This window comes from Megascapheus bottae, chromosome 17 (genome assembly GCF_031878675.1).
Source record: "Megascapheus bottae isolate mThoBot1 chromosome 17, mThoBot2.hap1, whole genome shotgun sequence".
Classification (NCBI taxonomy): domain Eukaryota; kingdom Metazoa; phylum Chordata; class Mammalia; order Rodentia; family Geomyidae; genus Megascapheus; species Megascapheus bottae.
The window spans coordinates 18,463,101-18,484,765 of record NC_143525.1 but is presented as its reverse complement, the minus strand read 5'-3'; the positions used below and the strand labels follow the sequence as shown (position 1 = coordinate 18,484,765).

General features: G+C 41.0%; 1 protein-coding gene across 1 annotated transcript in view; it reads right to left on the bottom strand.

Moving 5' to 3' along the window:
* Positions 1 to 2,855: 2,855 nt before the first annotated feature.
* The window catches only part of LOC150051229 (uncharacterized), a 34,023-nt gene continuing 15,213 nt past the window's right edge, over positions 2,856 to 21,665 (bottom strand). Inside the window, exons 7-14 of the mRNA XM_090350022.1 lie at positions 17,256 to 17,330; positions 13,731 to 13,849; positions 9,619 to 11,384; positions 8,919 to 9,023; positions 5,043 to 5,089; positions 3,493 to 3,544; positions 3,269 to 3,408; positions 2,856 to 3,154 (exon numbers count right to left, since the gene is read on the bottom strand). Of these exons, the coding sequence (XP_090206148.1) occupies positions 3,037 to 3,154; positions 3,269 to 3,408; positions 3,493 to 3,544; positions 5,043 to 5,089; positions 8,919 to 9,023; positions 9,619 to 11,384; positions 13,731 to 13,849; positions 17,256 to 17,330 (2,422 nt within the window). The 3' untranslated portion in view covers positions 2,856 to 3,036. The remainder of the gene's footprint in view (positions 3,155 to 3,268; positions 3,409 to 3,492; positions 3,545 to 5,042; positions 5,090 to 8,918; positions 9,024 to 9,618; positions 11,385 to 13,730; positions 13,850 to 17,255; positions 17,331 to 21,665) is intronic.

The window sequence follows — 21,665 nt, the reverse complement described above, 5'->3', positions numbered from 1 at the left end:
GCGAGGCGCGCCCGCGCGTTTCAAAGGGAGCGAGAGGCGGGGCCTGCGAGGGGCGGGGCTACGTGATACGCTGGGGGTGGAGCCACGCGGCAGGCTGGGGGCGGGCGACTCCGCCCAGCCCCTCCATCTGACCCAGAAGGCCTATCTCTGAGCATAATCCCTTTAACCAGCCACATGGCCACAGAGTCTAGAGCTTCTCTGCTTGTGCATTTTGAGGACAGTCCTGAGGGTGGGCTGACAGGGTGGAGGGCTTCAGCTTCATTCCCAGAGACTGAGGTTGTAGGTGCTTGTGGAAAGTGACGTTTGATTCACGATTCTTTTCAGGAGGTTTAACTAGAGAAGTCAAGCTCAGAGCCCCTAGCTCATGCTTGTAATCCTAGCTACTCAGGAGAACTGAGACCTGAGGGTCGGGGCCCAAAGCCTAGCCAGGTAGAATTCCGCGAGACTTTTATCTTTTATGAATCACCAAAAAGCCAGAAGCAGAGCTGTGACTAAAGTGGTGGAGGTGCATCTAATGGTGGTGCAGGCTGAGGTCAGATTAGGAGGGGGGCGGAGTGGGGGCGGGGCTCTCAGCTGCGGGTGGGTGCGCTGAGGGCGGGTTTTGGGGCGCAGCTTAGGAAGAAGAGCTGCGGGCTCGAGATGCCAGGCTGTCTTCGGGTAGCCAGGGGCCAGGGAAAGCAGGGAGATGCGCAGGGAGTGGGCCCCAAACGCTCCCCACCGCAGTCCGCAGCCCCACCCTAAGGCAGGCTACCCGCGGTTTCCAGGCCACCACCAAAGGGAAGCCGCGGCCTGGGCCTCTGGCATCACCTCCACATTTGGGTCCCGCCTCCTGAGGATGGAGCCAGGGCCTAGGATCCCACTGAGACTGCAGATGGAAAAAAAAAAGCATTGGCAAAGTGCTATGGATGAAGAGAATTTGATTGGTTTCTAGGTTTATGGCATCCACGAACAGGTGAATAACTATTAATTTGGTGCTTAAACTTTAGTTCAATTTCAGTCTTTGATCCCCTTTTCCTAATCTTACCAGAGTTTCTGGTAACAGAACTTCCCCTTTAGTTTTGGATGAACCACCACTTCCTGTGATTCTGTTGTGACTGAATTGCTGGGTTAAAGCCCTACCCCAGGGTATGCCCATATCCATGGCCAGTCAGCAAGAACATCCTGTTCCCTGATTTATGGTCCATTCAGGTGAGACACAGGTCTTCTGAGGGAAGCTTTTCTCTAGATTTCCTGACCATTTTTAGTATGGAGTTGTAACACAGTGATCACTATCATTGGGCTACATACTTTCCATTGTTCCACACTTATAGGAAAAGGATGCATGATCTATAATGCAGGCACCCTTAAGGTAATTTAGTGTTGTTCTTATTTTAAAGTCCTCAGGAGAAATGCAGCATATCTAAAATACATCAACAGCTCAAAAAATTGAATCACTCCAAAACTAATCTCCAAAGAAACAAACATCCCATTAAAAGGCCAAAGACTTAAAGAGAGTCTTCTCTGAAGAATAAGAATGGCCTATAGACACATGAAGAAATGCTCAACATTTCTGGCCATAAAATAAATGCAAATCAAAACAACTCCAAGATTCTACCTGAGTCCAGTTAGACTTGCCATGATCAAGAAATCCAATAACAACAGATGCTGGAGGGGATGTGGCCAGGAGGGATCATTACTACACTGTTGGGAGGAGTGTAAACTACTATGGAAACAGCATGGAAGTTCCTCAAAAGACTTCCCTGTGACCCAGCAATTCCACTACTTGGCATTTACCCACTCATCCAGAAACAAGGACATACTAAAATCACTAGCACAACGATGTTCACTGCAGCACTATTTACCATAGCAAAGATACGGAACCAACCCAGATGTCCCTCCGTTGCTGAGTAGATCCACAAGATGAGGTATTTATACACAATGGAATTCTGTGCTTTTGTAAGAAATAACGACATATCCCCATTTGTAAGGAAATGGATAGATTTAGAAAAAATCATATTAAGTGAAGTAAGCCAGACTCAAAGGAACATAGGCTCAATGGTTTCCCTCATTTGTCATAATCAGTAGAAACCTTGGGCTCTCCTAGCAGAGATTTACAATAAAACAAAACCTAGATACATAAGGCCATATAAAATGATGCTATGAAAGGACCTCCAGGATGTAGAAACAACAGCCACATAATGGAGTGATTGTTGTCCTTAATGTACTATATTATCTTTCATCTCTTTTTTTGTTGTTGGTTTTTTCTTTTTTTTTGCCAGTCCTAGGCTTGGGCCCAGGGCCTAAGCACTGTCCTTGGGCTTTCTCAAGGCTAGAGCTCTACCATTTGAGACTCAGCACCATTTCTGGCTTTTCTCTATGTATGTGGTACCAAGGAATCGAACCCGGGCCTTCACGCATGCTAGGCAAGCACTCCACCACTAGGCCAAACTCCTGGCCCCTATCTCTCATCTCTTATGCTGTCCCTTGGTTATCTCACATTGTTATTTCACCTTGTTATCTGATATATTGTATACATGCTTATTTGGTTATTTGAAATAGGATAGGGAAGGGGGAAAACAAGTTGAGGGGCGGGGTAAGTAGAGGAAAATGGGGACCAAGACATGGGAAAGGGTATCAATGTTTGTGAAGTAATGCACCTTCTATCTGGTGAATATAAATTAACCTTTCTATTTATTAGAATAAAAAATATTTGAAAAAAAAGTCCTCAGTTACCCCCTCTGTTAATTGGAAAGAATAAGACTCTCCACCCAGGTAACTATAAGGTTAAAATAACATGCCTATGTAGTAAATACAGGTGGCTAGAGTGATAAAAATCATTTATGGGAGACACTGACAGAATTTATTTGCTCTACAAACAGCCGGAGTGACCCATTTTCAAGGCACTTATGACTGACCCTGTAAGGATCTGCAGTTACAGACTGGAAATCAATGATCCAGGAGTTGCCTTTTGAACAACTTGTAATCTTGTGTCCATTTATTCAGTGCATTCTTTCTCTAAAAAGGAAGGCTCAAAGCCAGTGTCAGAGGATAAAAGTTTCAGTTTTTTTTGGAAGGAAACATCCCACAGCACCCAGCATTTTCAGTTTCCTCCATCGCATTTGTTCCTGTGGATGATGTTGGTGTTGGCATCTCTATGGCTGTTTCGCTAGACTTCCTAGGAAAAGAACAATGCCAAGTGTTTAGTTTTGTAGCACTTTTTCCCCCTTCCCTATCCTCCTACCTCCCCCTCCAGTTAGCTAGGAATGTTAAATTATTCTCAGCCATTCACTTTTCTTTCTTCTGGAAAATCTCATCTTCATCAGAAGAGTCCTTGTCATGTAGCTTCTTGGCCATGTTTTCCTTACTTGTAGCACTGAGTGGTCTGTACATATCCCTCAGCCAAAGAGGCCGCCCTAAAAAGAAGCCGTCCTAGAATATCAAGGGAAATACAATTAATTCTGCTTTTGCCTGTATTTTCTGTCCATAGCACCACATCCTCTCCAATTTACTTGCCTGACACTCAGATTCCGAGGAGCCTTGCCTTCGCAGAAACCAAAAAAAGCCCCTTGGAGAGAAAGAAATAGACAATTAGTGACAGTTCATGCTATTTCATGTGTGCCGCTATGTACATCTCAGATCTTACTGGAACAAACCTGTGCTTTGGTTCATAATCATAATGACCAAAGGCTCCCTCATTCTGAGTCTCTGGAATCAATTCCATGCACACAGACAGGACCTGCAGGAGCTCTCCAAGCCTGTCCCGAAGGTCCCTACAGTATCTCTAGGGAGAACTTTGCATGTGACTTGGCCTGCAGCATAGCTAGAGTTGTCAGCCCCACTTACCATTTTTTCCCAAAAGTTCCTGTGCATAAACACCTGCATAACCATACTAGGCAGAAGCATTTATTCTCTTCCATAGCCTTTCACTCAGTCCCCTTTGGACTTAATCTCCCATGGGTCATTTGCTGGGGTGAAGGAAGGAAGGAAGGATAGAAAAGGAGTGGGAGAACTGCCTCTCTGCTTTATTGTACAAGTTGAATCACAACAAGCAATTGCCTAAATCAAAAGGCATAGTTTAGAGATTTTCATCTCTGAAAGGGTATAATAATGATTGAGACATGAAATCAGTGAATAGGACATAATGAACATTTGAAGATAAGCTATTAGTTCTGAGTGAAAACAGAACAGAAAAAAATCAGTTTTGTTCTAGAGACTGTGAATGTCTTCTTGATATTAGTGTACTGCTTACATATGACCACAACCCATACACCACATAAGGGGAAAGAACCATTGTCTCCTAAAACTCACAAGCAGTGTGACTCTGATGTAATATCACCCACCCTTTCTCCTTGTATATTTCTTTATTGCAAGAGGAAATAATAAACTAACATGTGAGGTCTCTCTTAACTAAAATGATGTGAAGTGCTGGGTAAAAGGGAGAGTGGGGATGAGAAGATACCCAGAAGAATGAGGAGTTGAGTTTTCTTATCACTGTACAGGAAGGACCCCTATATGCCACCTTCCACCAGACCTACACCCCAGTGTCCCAGAGATTTCTTTCATTATCTCCTGAGGCCCATCACTAGCAGGAGCAGACACAGCTGAAACCTTTCAGTCTCCCATTCTCATTCACTGAAGGACTGGTGATAGAGAGGTATCCATGTTAGTACTGACCACCTCTCCCTCTACTGCGCAACTGCTTTTGCTGGAGCTAGGTGAGACCCCTGGGAATCAAGCGTACTCTTCATTTTGGGTAGTACCACTTTGTAAGGCTAGGGGATAGAAATAGATGTGTTCTAGGGGCCAGATGTTTGGCCTAGTGGTAGAGTGCTTGCCTAGCATTCACGAACACCTGGGTTCCAGTCCTTGGTACCACATACATAGAAAAAGCCAGGATGGGTGCTGTGGATCAACTGGTAGAGCTCTAGCCTTGAGAAAGCCCAAGGACAGTGGTATTTCCCTGAGTTCAAGCCCAGGACTGCCACAAAAAGAAAAAAATGATGCGTTCTAGGGCTCCTCCAGTTTGCAGATCCTCACTGAAAGATTTACAGACTCATATTTACCTTGTAGATTCTTTACCTTCCTCCGTTGCTCTTCTGTGGCAACAAATCTGTTTCAGAAAAAAAAAGTACAATCTTGATTTCCCACCACAATGACCACTATCTCCAACTCTCCATTCATTCTTTTATTGATATATTATCTGCCCAAGAGATGATAAGTTTTCTTATCTCAGGAATCCCACTTTACTAATAAATCTTTTCCTCTTCCTCAGTACCTAGCTGAAGGTCTTTTCTGAAGCTGGCACTTAACATATGAACTCACTATGCTAGAGAAAATCCAGCACATAATTCCTCATAAAATGCCCTTAATTTAATCGAAGTCTCTCCTAGATACCAAAACAACTGTGCTACTTTCAAGTGAAACACAAGAACAAAATGGATCTTGCTAGATACTCATGTTGAGGAGATCCCAACAAATGCAATAAAATAGTAAATGGAGTAAGAGCCTGATAAGTAAGAGAGGAAACTTATTTCATATGAAATAATCCACAGCCTAAAACATGTAAGAAAAATCACCTGAAATTTTCTTAGAAATGCACTATGCAATTTTAATAAAGAGGGTAGATGGATCAACACACAAAGTTTAATAACTTTCCTGTACACTAACACAAATTAGTGAACAGAAGAAAGATCTTATTTATAAGTTCAATAAAGGAGAAAATTATTTGAAATCGATTTATCTAAAATTACATAAAAATCTTTGTGAAAAACCTGTAACACTGGGGGTTGGGATGCTAGTTACACCTGGAATGCCAGCAACTCAAGAATATGAGATATGAGGATCTCAATCTCAGGGTGGCTCATGACATGTTAAAGACTGTATATGAAAGCCAACCTAGAGTAAAAAAAAAAAACTGGGAAATTGCTTATATAATAGGTTCACGTATATCAAGTGTGAGACCTAAATTAAACAATAATCTCTTTTAAAAAACAAAATGAAAAGGAAAAAAAAACCCTGGGACCAGGAGTTTAGCCTAGTGTAAAATGTTTGCCTAGCATGCAAGGAGACCCAGGTTTGATTCCTGGATACCACTTACATAGAAAAACCCTCAAGTAGTGTTGTGGATTAAGTGGTAGAGCTCTAGCCTTGAGAAAACTCAAGGATAGTGCTTAGACCCTGAGTTCAAGCCCTAGGACTGGCGAAAAAATAATTAAAAAAAAAAACCCTCAAGCTGGGCGTGGTGGCTCACGCCTATTATCCTAGCTACTCAGGAGGCTGAGATCTGAGGATCAAGGTTGAAAGCCAGCCCTATCACAAAAGGACCTGTGACTCTAACCCCTAGAAAAAGGGAAATGGGCCTTGGCTCAAGGCTAGGTCAGTAGCCTTGAGCTGAGGAGCTCAGGGACAGCGCCCAGGCCCAGAGTTTAAGCCTAACGTCCAACAACAACAAAAAAATCACAAACTTTTCTTATTCTAAGGTGAATAAGAAATGAAATGTGTAGGTTGAGATTCTTTCTTCCTAGAAGAGAATGTTCTTCCTAGAATATTCTATGTAGTCATAATCCAATTTTTTTGAACTTCTGAGGGAAAAACATGCAAGAATAACTGAAATACATGGAAAAGAAGATCTGAGATCTTGCACTTGAAAAAAATGTCATAAAACAACTGAGATTAGCCTGGCTCAGGGGCTCATGCCTGTAATCCTAGCTACTCAGGAGGCTCACATCCGAGGATCAGAGTTCAAAGCCAGGCAAGGCACTAAAAAATATCTGACTCTTATCTTCAATTAATCACTAGAAAACAGGAAGTGGGGTTGTGGTGCAAGGGGTGGGGCAGTAGCCTTGAGCTGAGCTCAGGAACAATGCCAAGGCCCAGAGTTCAAGTTCCATGACTGATAAAAATAACAAAACAAAAACAAAAACTGAGATTAAGGATTGTGACATTGGTACTTGAGTAGGAAAGACAGATGGATCATGGAAGGATCTAAATAAAGTGTTTTAGGGGCCAGAAGTGTGGCCTAGTAGTATAGTGCTTGCCTAGCATGCATGAAGCCCTGGGTTCAATTCCTCAGTACCACATACACAGAAAAAGCAGTTAGTGGTACAGTGATTCACACACACACACACACACACACACACACACACACACACACAAACTTAGAAACATCTGGTCTGTCCATTGCTACAATGTGTACTCTAACTGAAATACTGGTTTGTATTATTACTCATTGTGAAATTAATGCCTCGTCTTTTCTCCTTTGACTACCATACTAGATAATACAAATAAAACACTTTAAACTTCCTGCCCTCTCAGAAACTATCATCTAATGAGGCAGAGAAAATATACATATACATATATATGAACATACATGCATATATGTTTATGTATTCAAATACAAGGTTGAACTGCATAGACCTATGCAGTTTGTGAACTATTGAGAGCTCAGAATGTGCTACCTGTATACCTGTGAGTATGTACCCAGGCGTAACTTCCCCAAAGCATTTGCAAACTGACACCATGCTGATCACTGACTCCTTGGCACAAATTTGGACAGTACTCAACAATAACAGTCCCTTCTGAAGATCTTCACTAACTATACAACAGACAGAGGCCTCATATATAAAATATATCAACAGTTCAAAAAATTGAATCACTCCAAAACTAATCTCCAAAGAAACAATCATCCCATTAAAAGATGGGCCAAAGACTTAAAGAGAGTCTTCTCTGAAGAAGAAATAAGAATGGCCTATAGACAAATGAAATTCTCAACATCTCTGGCCATAAAAAAAAATGCAAATCAAAAAACTCTAAGATTCCACCTGAGTCCAGTTAGACTTGCCATGATCAAGAAATCCAATAACAACAGATGCTGGAGGGGATGTGGCCAGGAGGGATCACTACTACACTGTTGGTGGGAGTGCAAACTCATTCAACCACTATGGAAAGCAGTATGGCAGTTCCTCAAAAGACTAAACATAGAGCTCCCCTATGACCCAGCAGTTCCACTACTAGGAATTTACCCAACCATCCAGAAACAAGGACATACTAAATCCACTATTACAACAATAATGTTTATTGCAGCACTATTTACCATAGCAAAAATATGGAACCAACCCAGATGCCCCTAAGTTGATGAGTGGATCCATGAGATGTGGTATTTATACACAATGGAATTCTGTGCTGCTGTCAGAAACAGTGACATAGCCCCATTTGTAAGGAAATGGAAAGACTTAGAAAAAATCATATGAAGTGAAGTAAGCCAGACTCAAAGGAACATAGGCTCAATGGTTTCCCTCATTTGTCATAATCAGTAGAAACCTTGGGCTCTCCTAGCAGAGATTTACAATAAAACAAAACCTACATACATAGGCCATATAGAATGATGCTAAATGAAAGGACCTCCAGGATATAGAAACAAAAGCCATATAACGAGTGATTGTTGTCTTTAATGTACTATGTTATCTCTAATCTCTTTTTCTGTCCTTGTTTTTTTTCATATTCTTACAGTATTTTACCTTGTTATCTGATATATTGTTTATATGTATATTTGGTTATTTGAATCAGATAGGGAAGGGAGGAAAACAAGATGAGAAGTGGGGGTGGGAGGAGGGAAATGGGGACCAAAACATGACAAAGGGTATCAATGTATGTGAAATAATGCACCTTCTATCTGGTGAATATAATGTAACCCTTCTATTAATTACAATAAAAACATTTGAAAAAAAGTCCCTTCTTCCTTTAAGAATGGTCCCAACTGATTGATATCACAGAAATAAAAATGAGAAATACTGTTTCATAGACAAAAAAAAAACCTGTAAATCATTCAGGAATTATCTTCTAGAGAGTAGGAAAATGGCTTTGCTTTTTAGGTTGTGGATTCAGAATGTATTACAAAGACAAGATATATTATGGAGACCTGAATGAATTGTGGGCCTTACCTCAATTAGACAGAAAATTATTATCAACATCATCACTACTAAAACCACAGCTACTGCCAAGATGATTTTGTTGTTAAAGCCATATCCAGGAACTTCTTGTATGAGCTAAAAAAGAATTTTAAAAAAAGACAATTTTGTTAAATAATAAAGAGGTGAGAAATATAAAAATATTCAAAATCCTTTTCTTCAAGTTGAGGATCTTGTAATTTTTTGTGGTTTCTTTTTCTTGGGGGGGCGGGGAAGAAGTTGGTCGTGGGGCTTGGGCTCTGGGCCTTGGTGCTGTCCTGGAGCTGCTCAAGGCTTATGCTCTACTACTTTGAGCCACAGCCCCACTTCTGGTATTCTGGTGGTTAATTGGAGATCAGAGTCTCACAGTCTTGCATACCTAGGCTGACTCTGAACTATGATCCTCAGATCTCAGCCTCCTGAGTAGCTAGCATTACAGATATGAGCCACAGCACCAGGTTCTTGCAGATTCTTAAAGCACGCACCTAATCTAATGTGTTAAAAATGACTTATTAATTTGTGTTTTTCTATATCGTATCTGTGTTTTAGGCCCACTTCATTCTATAAAAGAGAAGAGTAGGGAATGCTGTCCTGGTCATATGCCTTCGGACTTGACAGAAACCTCAGGTCTTCCTCCTACAAGGGGTATCTAAAGGATGAGGAAGTGGGCCTGGAGTTCGGTAGCTGTCCTCACCTCACTTGACTGCTTTGGTACACCCTGAACTTCAGTGCTCTCATTAATGTAGTTATCTGTTTTCCACTGGTCTGTATCCCACTCAGCCTTGGACAACTTGACTTCTTGAGATTTGCTGAGAAGCTTCATCAGGAGGCCAGATCTAGAGATGAGCTTGGTACAGGCAGCATGCATGCCAGACTCAGAGCAGTCCATTTTCAAGGCCCGGATGAGCTGAGATAAGAGTTTTCTTACATCATTGTTAGGAATAAGGGGCTTCAGCTGCTGGTTTAACTGCATTTCAAAATGATCACCAAAGGATGTAAACTGGGATTGGGAGTCTATAGCCTTAAGTGATGAATCAATGCCCAAGTGTTCCCATACTGTCTCGTCGGTTTGTTGGGCAGGCGGCATTAAGTTGAGTGCAGTCACACTGGAACCTGGAGCAGCAAAATTTTCATGAATTGTGTTTTTAGGGAGACTTCCTCCTAGCACAGGAATATTTTTAACAAAAGCATTTGTTGTAATCTGCCGTTTTGGAAGAGTGATGTCTATAGAAGGATTTGAAATGGCATAGAATTCTGGAAACGTGTTCTCCTGAGAGTTCAGCTCTCCCAATGATGAAAAGTCCTCTCCTGAAGGGGAATTTATAAGGCTCCTTGCTCCAGAAAACGGAGGCCTGTTGGCATGCACTGGTCTAAAGAGTAAAGTTTTCTTTCTGAACTTTCGATTCCGTTTCGCTTTTGGTATTCTGTGGGCCACAGGAGAGCCAGTCTTATGAATGTCATCATTCTGAGGGGAAGCTAAGATTGGATTAGAAGCCTTTATGCTTTTAACTCTAGAATTTACACCATCTAAAGCAAACCTGGTGTAGGATAATGTTTTTGCTCTATTTTGTACTTCATCTAGGGGTTTCTCAATGGTGAATGTGGAGGCCCTGCTGCCCACTGGGTCTGGTTTCAGGAGAGAAGAGGCTGCTGCCTTAAATCCCTTCGTGAAGGAGGGTTCTGTGGGCAAGGAGTCCCCCATCAATTTCCTGGGCTTCTGAGACACATGAAGCTCTCTTAGGGGTAGTCTCCTAAACCTTTCTTTAGCAATATTCTCCACAACAGGCTGGCCACTCTGTTTCATCCAGATGTTCTGTTTGTTCACTTTCTTGAAGTGTCTTTTCTGTATGCTTTTTGGCCCCCTGAGGACTCTGTTGAGTCTTGGCAGTCTTTTCTCTGTACCTTCCGTTTCTTCCCAGATACCTTTTTGTGGTTTAACATTTTCCACTTTTTGGGGAAAGATTTGGCGTTTAAATTTAGGACCCAAATGGGTGATAGGCTGTGTATCCACATTTATGTCTTCTTTCTTTCTAACCTCACTAATTCTTTTTTTAATTTCTGAATTTAACAGATTTTCCAGAATATTAAGCTTATTCATATTATTTATGTTAGATTCTGGCTTAACAGGGGGTCTTCCTATATTGGTTTTTGTATTATCCATGTAATTATCCCCATTTTTCTCATTGGACAACAACAGTTTAATGAATGGTAACAATGTCGCCCTTGCATCATATATATTTCCTTGTGATAAATAGGGCAATATGTTGTTGAGTGCACTACTAATTTCATTTTCATTGTTAAGCTCTATATGCTCATTCATGAAGCCTGAGTAGCTCGCATCATTTTTGTCCAAATATTCTCTTTCTGGTTCAATAATCAGCTCAGTGCTATTGTTTCTCTTCCGGACCTTTAGCACCTTCATGAATGTTCCCTCTGGGTTCCCTATTGATTCTTCTTCAACTGTCAGAAAAGAAGAAACTGCTTTGATAAGAGCAATGGGCCCATCCTTGTCAGTCTACTACCTTACAACCTACCCAAACAGATGAGGAGTCAGAAAAGATTTGGGTGTTATAAAGAGCAGTGAGGGGAAATCAACCCAAATCTAGGCCTATGAAATGGCAATTGAAAAAAAATGCAAAGAATTTTATTTTCTTTTCTACTCAGTAACTATTAGAGTATTCTGAGTAGGGTTTTTCTGCATGAAGTACAGGATTCTATTTAGGATAGCCAGTTTCTCAGTATTCAATTAACAGCTGTTCGGAATCTTTTCCACAGAAGAGCCCTGCCTCTTCTTGTTCACATATCCCAAATTACCCTGTCTCATATGTAGCGGGAGTACAAGACTCTCTTTCCCCATGCTTCAGTGTTCTTGCTATCCTCACAAGCTGTTCAGGAGGACAAAGCCCAGTCCTCAGGATAGCAAGGACAGAGATGTTAGCCCAGAGGTCTCTCAGCTTCTGATAATAAGTCCTTAATTATCATAAAGTTCTTTTTCATTTACACACCCAGTTTCTATCACTGTACCTGATGACAGGATACTCTATGCAAATAGTGGAACATCCTGGTAAATTTGGGCAAGGATCTGGAGTGCTAATTATCAATGTACAACAAATCAAGATAATAAGATGGCAGTTTATGGATAAAATACTCCTATTTGGCTAGGGATTCGTATTATCTAGGTGCTATCACAAGAGTGCTTTGATGCCTGACTATTAATTAGAATGGTGGTTGCTAACTTTTGCTTAGACTTTCTTAGAAACCTGATCCTTAAAATACCTGGAGTAGCTTGGATTATAGTCATATGGGGCTGAAAAAGTTACTTTAAAAAAATAGAAATGCTCGGGCCGGGAGTTTGGCCTAGTGGTTAAAAGTGCTTGCCTAGCATGCACGAAGACCCGGGTTTGAGTCCTCGGTACCACATACATAGAAAAAAGCCAGAAGTGGTGCTGAGGCTCAAGTGGTAGAGCACTAGCCTTGAGAAAGTCCAAGGACAGTGCTCAGGCCCTGAGCTCAAGGCCAGGACTGGCAAAAAAAAAAAAAATAGACATGCTGAAAAAATTTTTTCTTTTTCTTTTTAGGCAGTAATTGTTTTCACTTAAAACATTTTTGGCTTTCCTTGGAAATGATCCAAAGCTTCTTAGCACATATCTGTAATGATTGTGTCATTATGTATCTGTCTATATCTTCTTTCGATTAAGTGGAGTATTTTAGTAGTAGTAAGGGTCATAGGAGGAAGTCAGTACTTTGAAAAAAGAGGAACTTGGGAATTCCCAGAATTGGGGACATAAGACCTGGACATGGAGGGGGTGGGCGGGAGGGAAGTGGGAACAAAAACATGAGAAAGGGTATCAATGTGTGAGAAATTATGCATCTTCTATTTGGTGAATATAATAACTGTAACCCCTCTATATATTCAAATAAAAATTAAAAAAAGACTTGGACCTTAAGATATAGCACTTGACAACTCTAATGTTATTTTCCTTTTCTTCAAAGGAAGTGAAAGGTTCTTGCTGTCCCTACCTTCACGAAGGGAATAACATTATCTGTGGGGGGAAAAAGCCCTAGATCACCAGGAGAGACATGTATTCAAGCTTCTTGATACTAAATCAGCCATATTTTAGAAGCCAAAAAGTTCTATAGCACAGAAATGGAGGGACAAAGGGTAAGCACATGGAGCAACGGTACACTAGATCCTATGTGGAAAATGAACTATACAATTTATGTGTGGGCATGGGAGGGAAAAACTGGAAGAGAGTGAGGGAAGGGGGGACTTTGCCCAAAAAGAAACATACTGTTTACCTGACTTATGTAACTCTAACCCTTCTGTGCTGGTTGGTTTTTTGGTTGGGTCATGGGGCTTGAACTCTGGGCCTGGGAAATGTCCCTGAGTTCTTCAACTCAAGGCTAGTGCTCTAATGCTCTGAGCCATAGTGCCATTTGTTTGTTTTTGGTGGTGGTAGTAGTGGGGTGTGTGTGTGTGTGTGTGTGTGTGTGTTGTATATCAGTTTCTTCATACAATACTTTTTTAAATGTTATGTAAACCTATTATACAGAAAAATTGCTAGAGGGTGGCCCAGATAAAAGTGTTAGACCCTGTCCAAATATAACCTGAGTGATCTGTATATGGGAAAGCTTGAGTTTGAGGGAATATTAAGAACTTGAGTATGAGCAACGGAGTAGTTCAGAAATTCCTGGCATTTGACACTGGATAAATGAATAGAAATAAGGCAATTGTACTATCTGTTCAAAATTATCACTAAGGGAAAGTGAAAAATGAAAAACTGCCTCATTAGGCAAAAGACTCACGACAATATGTGATGTTTATCAGCAATATACTGTCACAGTGCAGCTTGACTGTCTTGCAGACAACCTCAATATTATTTTTATATTGGCAAAGGCAGCCGGCAATTTGGTGAGGCAAGATCCTATAAATTGAAACACAAGAGAATTAAATTAATGGAAAAGGGGTTACTGAGGGTAAAAGAAGTAGGCCAAGGCCACCAATTGGTTTCCCCTGTGCAGAAAGAAGTTGTGGGGGAATATGGCCTGGACTAGGGGTAGGGTGAGGGACCCTTTGGTAAATTGCTACTCTCAAAAGCAAACAAGAAGTCAGTACCTAGACGGGATAGAATAAATGTAGTTTCATTCAAAAATGTCTCCTGTCAAAATTCAAAAGTGTCTCTCTGGACTGGGAGTGCACTTTAAAGAGGAAGACTTCCAAGAAAAGCCTGAAAAAGGCCCCTGTTTATTGACAATGGTAAATATGATCCTTTATTTTGGACACAAAATCTGTTTAGTTTAATGCATGTGTTGTGTTTGGGAAACTACATATCATAATGAACAAATGCAGGCACTCAGAGCACATAATAAATTGGGTGACTTACATAACTTGTGGACAAGGATGGAAGGGAGAAACTGGGGATGAGTAAAGGAAGGGGTGACATTATTTTTAAAAAAATATTTCCAGGGGCGGGAGTTTGGCTTGGTGATAGAGTGCTTCCATAGCATGCACAAAGACCCGGGTTCGATTCCTTGGTACCACATACATAGAAAAAAAAAAAAGCGGAAAGTGGTGCTGAGGCTCCAGTGGTAGAGCTCTAGCCTTGAGAAAGTCCAAGGACAATGCTCAGGCCCTGAGATCAAACGTAGGACCGGCAAAAAAAAAAAAAAATTCCAGACTTAGGAAATGGTTACCCCTCTGTACAACACCTTAATAATATAAAAAAAAAAAGTTTTAAAGAGGGGCTAGGTGTCCATCTCAATGACAGAGTGCTTGTCTAGGACACATGAAGTTCTACATGTCAGTACTACACACACACACACACACACACACACACACACACACACACACACACACAAACACACTAAAGATGATAATAAGGTATAACAGTGTAACGAATTCATGAATTGGGGCTGGGTGTTTGGCCTAGTGGTAGAGTGCTTCCCTAGTATGCACAAAGACTCAGGTTCAATTCCTGGGTACCACATACATAGAAAAGCCAGAAGTGATGCTGTGGCTCAAGTGGTAGAGCTCTAGCCTTAAGAAAGCCCAAGGACAGTGCTCAGGCCCTGAGTTTGAGCCCTAGGACTGGCAAAAAAGTAGAATTCATGAATTTATTGTGTTACTCTAAAAGATGAGGAACTAACCCTTAAATATAATAGATCAATGTAGCTTCAAGGTGTCGCATCCTGTAATCCTGGCTACTCAGGAGGCTGAGATCTGAGGATCAAAGTTCAAAGCCAGCCCTGGCACAAAAGAAGCTGAGTCTCTTATCTTCAATTAACCCCTGGAAAATGGGAAGTGGTGCTTGACTCAAGGATAGGGAGGTAGCCTTGAGGTGAAGAGCTCAGGGACAATGCCCAGGCCTAGTTCAAGCCCCACCACCCAAATAAAAAAATAACATCAATGTAACAGTGATGACTGAATTAGAAAATCTTTATTTTGTGACTAATAAGCAATAATTTGTTTAGAGGATTAGCACTGATGTACAATTGGATGGAAAGGTGTTTACGCTGGTATCTTTACAGATGTTCACAGATCCCAAATTCCTACCCCACAGAGTATTTACTAATTACCAAGGAGGATACATTTTATGGTAATAAAATCAGCATTATGAGCTACCTAATTTACTCATATGGAAAGAGAAATTCAGATTATAGACATTTTAAGTTTGTCAATGTCAAAGCATGACATTCAACACCTGACCTTTGATTTATTTAGGATCAAAGCAAAGCAGATTCAAAAAATACTATTAGCTTTTAGCAAAGATACAGTAATGGGAACCAATATAAGCTCCCACCAGAAGCAACCAAATAAATGCAGTCTCAAAGCGCTTGCCTAGCAAGTGCAACATCCTGGGTTCAATTCCCAGTACCAAAAAAAAGACAAAAACAAAAATTATGAAGCATCCTATATCAAGACATTGGCTATCATGCAGTCAAGGAGAGTGATTGTCAAGAGATGTAAAATAAGTGAAGTGAGCCTCTGTTTTGATTTAGATAGGGGGTGACTCCACAAGGCTATGTGTTGAAGACTTATCTCAAGCTGGTGTAGCTACTAAGATGTAATTGGATCCTAAGGACATTAACTTTACTCATAGATTAATTTATAACCTATAATGAGTTCATAGCCCAATGTCCTCTTAGGAAGTGGGGCCTAGGTGAAGAAAATAAATTACTAGCACTGTTCCTTGAAGAGTATAGCTCGTCCCTGGCACCTTCTTGTGTCACTCTTTGTTTCCTGCCTGTCATCAGTTGAGCAGCCACCTCTACCATGCTGCTATCACCAGCACATTCTGTCTTATTATAAACCCACAGTAATGATGCCAAGTGACCATGGACTGAAACCTGTGAAACTAGAAGCCAAAATGAACCTTTCCTACTTTCAGTTGTTTTTTTAAATCATTTTTGTCACAGCAAGGAAAAGCTGGCCACTACACAGTTTTTAACTGCTCTAGGAGAGTTTGGAGGGCTTTGTATAAGGAAGGAAATATTTGCTTGAGACTGATAGATTCCCTCCTTATGAAATGGAGCTAAAGGATCCAAGTCAGTAAAGGTGGCTGAAGTTCACAGAGCATAATACCAAAGGAGAAAGAGACACAAAGAAAAAAATTCTCTAAAGGTGATTTGGTTGTCCCATCTCGCAAATTTTACAAAAATGCTTTCCAAAATATTTGCAAAAATAAATTGCTGCCAGGCACAATGGCTCATGCTTGTAATCCTAGTTACTCAGGAGGCTAAGATCTGAGGATCAAGGTTCAAAGCCAACCTGGGCACAAAAGGACCTGAGACTCTTATCTCCAATTAACCAATAGAAAATGGGAAGTGGGGCTTGGCTCAAGGGTAGGGTGGTAGCCTTGAGCTGAAGAGCTCAGGGACAACTGCACCCAGGCTGAATTCAAGCCCCATGACCCATAAATAAGTAAATAAAATATAAATAAATAAAATCCTGAGCCAGGAGCTGGTAGCTCATGTCTGTAATCTTAGCTACTCAGAAGGCTGAAATCTGAAAATTGTGGTTCAAAGCCAGCCATTGGGGCAAGATGACACAACAGTCTGTGAGACTCTCATCTCCAATTAACCACCAGAAAACCAGAAGTGGTGCTGTGGCTCAAGTGGTAGAGTGATAGCCTTGAGCTGAAGAGCTCAGGGGCAGTGCCCAGGCCCACAGTTCAAGCTCCATGACCAAAAAAATAAATAAATAAAAGTTATTATGTGAAATTTTCACCTCAAAGTTGATTAAGTAATGAGCTTAAATTAATTAAATTACTAAGCCTAAAATAAGTGATATAAATAGAAATATAAATGTTATGAAGAAAAATATTAGCTTACAGTTTTTCCAACTCAAGAGTCATCGTGAGGATGTTCTCAACTGTCGTAAGTTGCACTTGTGTTCTTCCCATGTCTCTGAGCGGAAAAAGTAGATACATTTGTGATGAACCCAATTCAAATGTTGAAAACTTAAAAATATAGTTCAGCCAGGTGCTGGTGGCTTACATCTGTAATCCTAGTTACTCAGGAAGCTGAGATCCAAGGATCATGGTTCAAAGCCAGCCTAACTAGGAAAGACTATGAGATTCTTCTTCTTCTTCTTCTTTTTTTTTTTGGTGGGTCATGGGGCTTGAACTCTGGGCCTGGGCTCTGTCCCTGAGCTCTTCAGCTCAAGGCTATCAACCTACCCCTGGGCATGGCCATTGTTCCTGAGTTCTTCAGCTCAAGGCTACCACACCACCCTGAGTCACAGCCCCACTTCCCCTTTTCTAGTGATTAATTGGATTAGTGATTAACTGCACCAGCACTGCTTTTATAAGATTCTTATCTCCAATTAAGCACAAAAAAATCTGGAAGTAGAGCTGTGGCTCAAGTAGTAGAGCAGTAGCCTTGAACCAAAGCTCAAGGACAGCACCCAATGTGTGTTCCATATCTTATGCCAGTAACCTAGCTACATAGAAGAGATCTAGAGAACTGAAATTCAAAGTCTCCAAAACAATCAGTAAAAAGCTGTGCTGGCAGCCAGGTGCAGTGGCTCACGCCTGTAATCCTAGCTACTCAGGAGGCTGAAATCTGAGGATCGCAGTTCAAAGCCAGCCTAGGCACTAAAAAGTCCATGAGAATCTTATCTCCAATTAATCACCAGACAATGGAAAGGGGCACTGTGGTTCAAGGGGTAGGGTGGTAGCCTTGAGCTGAAGAGCTCAGGGTCAACACACAGGCCCAGGGTTTAAATCCCACAACCAACAAAAAAAAAAAAGCTATGTTGGAGTCACAGATGCAATGGTAGAGAATCAACTGAACAAAGTGTCTCAAAGGATTATTGCATTGTTTTAAAGAGGAACTACTTGCAAAAAAGGATTTTTTTAAAGATTCTGAAATCTGCATTAAAACATCTGGTAATGCATAGAGCTGTTTACATTATAAATATTGCATCCTGTTTAGCCCAGAGACATTAGGGAATTTGGAATTCATTTCAAGTTAAAAATTGGAGATAAGTATCAAAAATTTAAATGTAAAATTGTTTATCAATGTCAGAAACTTGGCCTGTCTTTTAAAACTGTTTAGATAATCAAACGCCAAGAGAAAGGACGGGAAAACAGGATAGTCCTGTGTGGCCACCTTTAGGGGTAAGAGGTGAACTGGCAAAGGTGCAGCTCTGGGTTCCCATGGTGGAAAAGGCCCTAAGGCAGGGACCACGCATGGTGAAAGAAGATGAACTGGCACAAAAGCTGTTCTTTTACACCTGGTCAGATGGACTGAGTGGACCATCTTCATCCTTTTTCTTTGCAAACTGACATTGGAAATCTGATGGTAAAATGTGGGTGATGTGCTTAGTATTTCTTAAACTGCCCCCTAAAATGTATTAAATTGGGAAAAAGGGTTTTCAAAGGAATGTTTAAAGGTTTATCTCCTTATGATTTGGTTTCATGCTACTTCACAATTGAATGTATTTTAGAAAAAAAGGAAACTAAGTCTGGACTTTTGGTGCACTGATGATGTTTATATAGTTCTGGCATTAAGGAGAAAACTTATTTGAGTTTAAACTGTTGCTGCAGTTCTAGGCAGTAACCTAAACTGCAAAAAGAAAAAAAAATGCCTCTTCTAAAAAGGAGGCCTGGAGGCAAAGGGAGTGTCTTGAGCCCTTAAAGGTTTTCCAGATGCAAATAAAGGCTAAAGTGTTAAGGTGTTTAAGCAAATATCAGTAAAAGTTTTAAAGAAAATTAAAAATGGGTTTCTGAACAAAGTTTGAAAGTAAAGTTGTCCTAAAAGTTTGTTTCAAGGAAGAGAGAAAAAGGAAAATTAGGACTACCAAAATGATTGCTTAATTGCTATTTCAGCCTGCTCTTGTAAGTTTCTTCATAGCAATTTCCAGCAGGCCTATGGAGAAGGACAGCAGATCCTTATTCAGATGTAATTTTGGCCCTTACCAAGTTCCAGGTAAGATCATGCTTAGAGACTATTTCTGACTTGACCACCTTTTTGCTTTAATTGGAGTAAAGTGGCCTTATAAAGGACTCACTGATCTGAAAACTGCAGTTCTGAGCCAGCCCAGGCAAAGCAAAGTCCATGTGAGACTGTGATGTCTAATCTAGCAGCAGAGTGCTAGTGAGGAAGAGTTGCTTTGGAGCTCAATGTGGCAGAGTGCTAGCCTTGAGCTGTAGAGCTGAGGGACAGTGCCCAGGCTCTGAGTTCAAGTCCAGCAACCAAGCAAGTGAAATGCCAATGGGACATTTATCTCTGTGTGGAGACACACTACTGGGACAATGAAGCATCCAGATGCAGTAAGCCACTGCTTGGATGGCAGAGATGGTGTCAGATCCTACAGTCACTTGTACTTGGCCATTCAAAATTAATCAGAGCCGGGAGGTCATGGAATAGTTTGTAAGCATGCCTTACCACTGTCCATGTCCAATTACTCCATAACTGGGCAGGAACTTGTCAGTCATCTGAAATAGTGGGTAGTTTACAATCCTGAACCCTGTGTTTGCTCAAAGCTCTAACTGAGCAAAGTTTGAATTGACACCAGCCACAAAATTCAGGAAAGTTTGTGGATCTGAGGCTGTGTCCCTATTGATCTGTTTAGGCCTACACTGATAACTGAAGCATTATTAGGGTCACAGAGATTAAGATCCCCAGACAATTAGGAAAATACCTATGCAAATGGGTGCTAAGTAAATTACATTGTTGCAGCTGAAGAAAAAGTTTTAAAATGTTTTATATGATCACCAGTTTAGAGTAAAATATTGCTCCTAAAATATAATCCTGGCAACCCCTTAGTAGAATAGGCTAAGCTTTTAGGGTCCCTAAGTAAGTATAGAGACAATGCCCCTGAGTCAGCCTGAAGAAGTTATAGAAGATGGATTTTCACCCATCAACCCCCTTAAGATGAAGAGACCAGAGTCATTTTTGGAAAGTGAGACAGGATAAATTAGAGGTATGAAAAATAGTAACATGTGCAAAGTGGAGACTTCACTTGTGGGAAATGGCTACAGGTTCAAGTCTTCTATGCCTGTCTAGAGAATCCTAGCCTCATTTAAAGAAATCTGGTTATTAAAAGTCATCACCCTGGTATTATTTTGGAATCTCAGCCCTATACTGTCCTAAAAACCAATGGGGTGCCAACCTACAAAAATGAGTGTGTTCAGGAAAAACAAGCAGGGAATCATCGAAAGAAGTAAACAAAGTCAGGCCTTGGGTCAAACTTCTTTAACCAATCAGAAATTTGCAGGCCACCCAACAGAAAGTGTGAAGTTCCTTGGGAGCCACCGAGAGACAAGGTTGCTGCTACAAATCCTGTTGTGCCTGCAGCTGCTTCCTGAGAGGACTGGAACTAAACCCTTGGTGATAGGACATTCTATCTGTGCTAAGTTCAAAGTCCCCATTATGGTGACTCTGGATGGGTAAAGGGAATTTTCCATCCAGTGCTGAACAGCCTAAATGTGCAAATGTAAATGAGGGCTAGAGTCAAATAAAAAAGAAAGAAATGTTAGTAAAAGTTTTGGGAGAGGAATTGAGAAAAAAAATGGTTTATAAAAGATAAAAAAAGGATCTGAAAAGGAAAAAATGTTCATGTAAGTGATAGAAAGTTTGAGTATGTAGCCAATGGTATGAGTATGTCTTGAGTAAAGTTGGTATGCAGTTAATGCAGTAATGTAAAGAGTACACTGATGTAAGGAGTTATGCTTGGATGTATATTTCCTAATTGTGAGGGTTTTCTTAGGTGCAGAACTGGGAGGGCACATTGTATGCTCCTCCAAACCAAAGAATGCTGTCTGCCCAAGTCTGATAACAATTGTTGGTCCCCCAAGTCCTGTGTTATCAATAAGACCATACAATTCATTCAAAGCAGGATAGAATCCATTCAGTTGATAAACCTACAGGTACATTATCAGAGGCTGGCTACTGATGCCAGTGACCCTTATGACCAAAGAGGGCACTATGAGGAGGTTGGACCCCATGACTCTCCTTAAATGTCTCTTTGAGAGCTAACTCCACAAACACTCTAGTCTAATAGATCCAAGATTGGATCTCTAGGTGGTACTACTCCAAGGGGGGAATGAGGTACCAGCAAACCCCAGACTCAATTTAAGTTGATGACCCCCTCAAACTAACCCTGGCCTTATATGCTTATTAAACAGTTAGCTTTATAAGATGCTTCCTAAACAGTTTCACAAGGAGGCAGAAAAGGACAAAAATAGGAAAGAATAGCCAGGCAAGCAAACCCCTGTTCCTGTTTGCTCTGGTAGC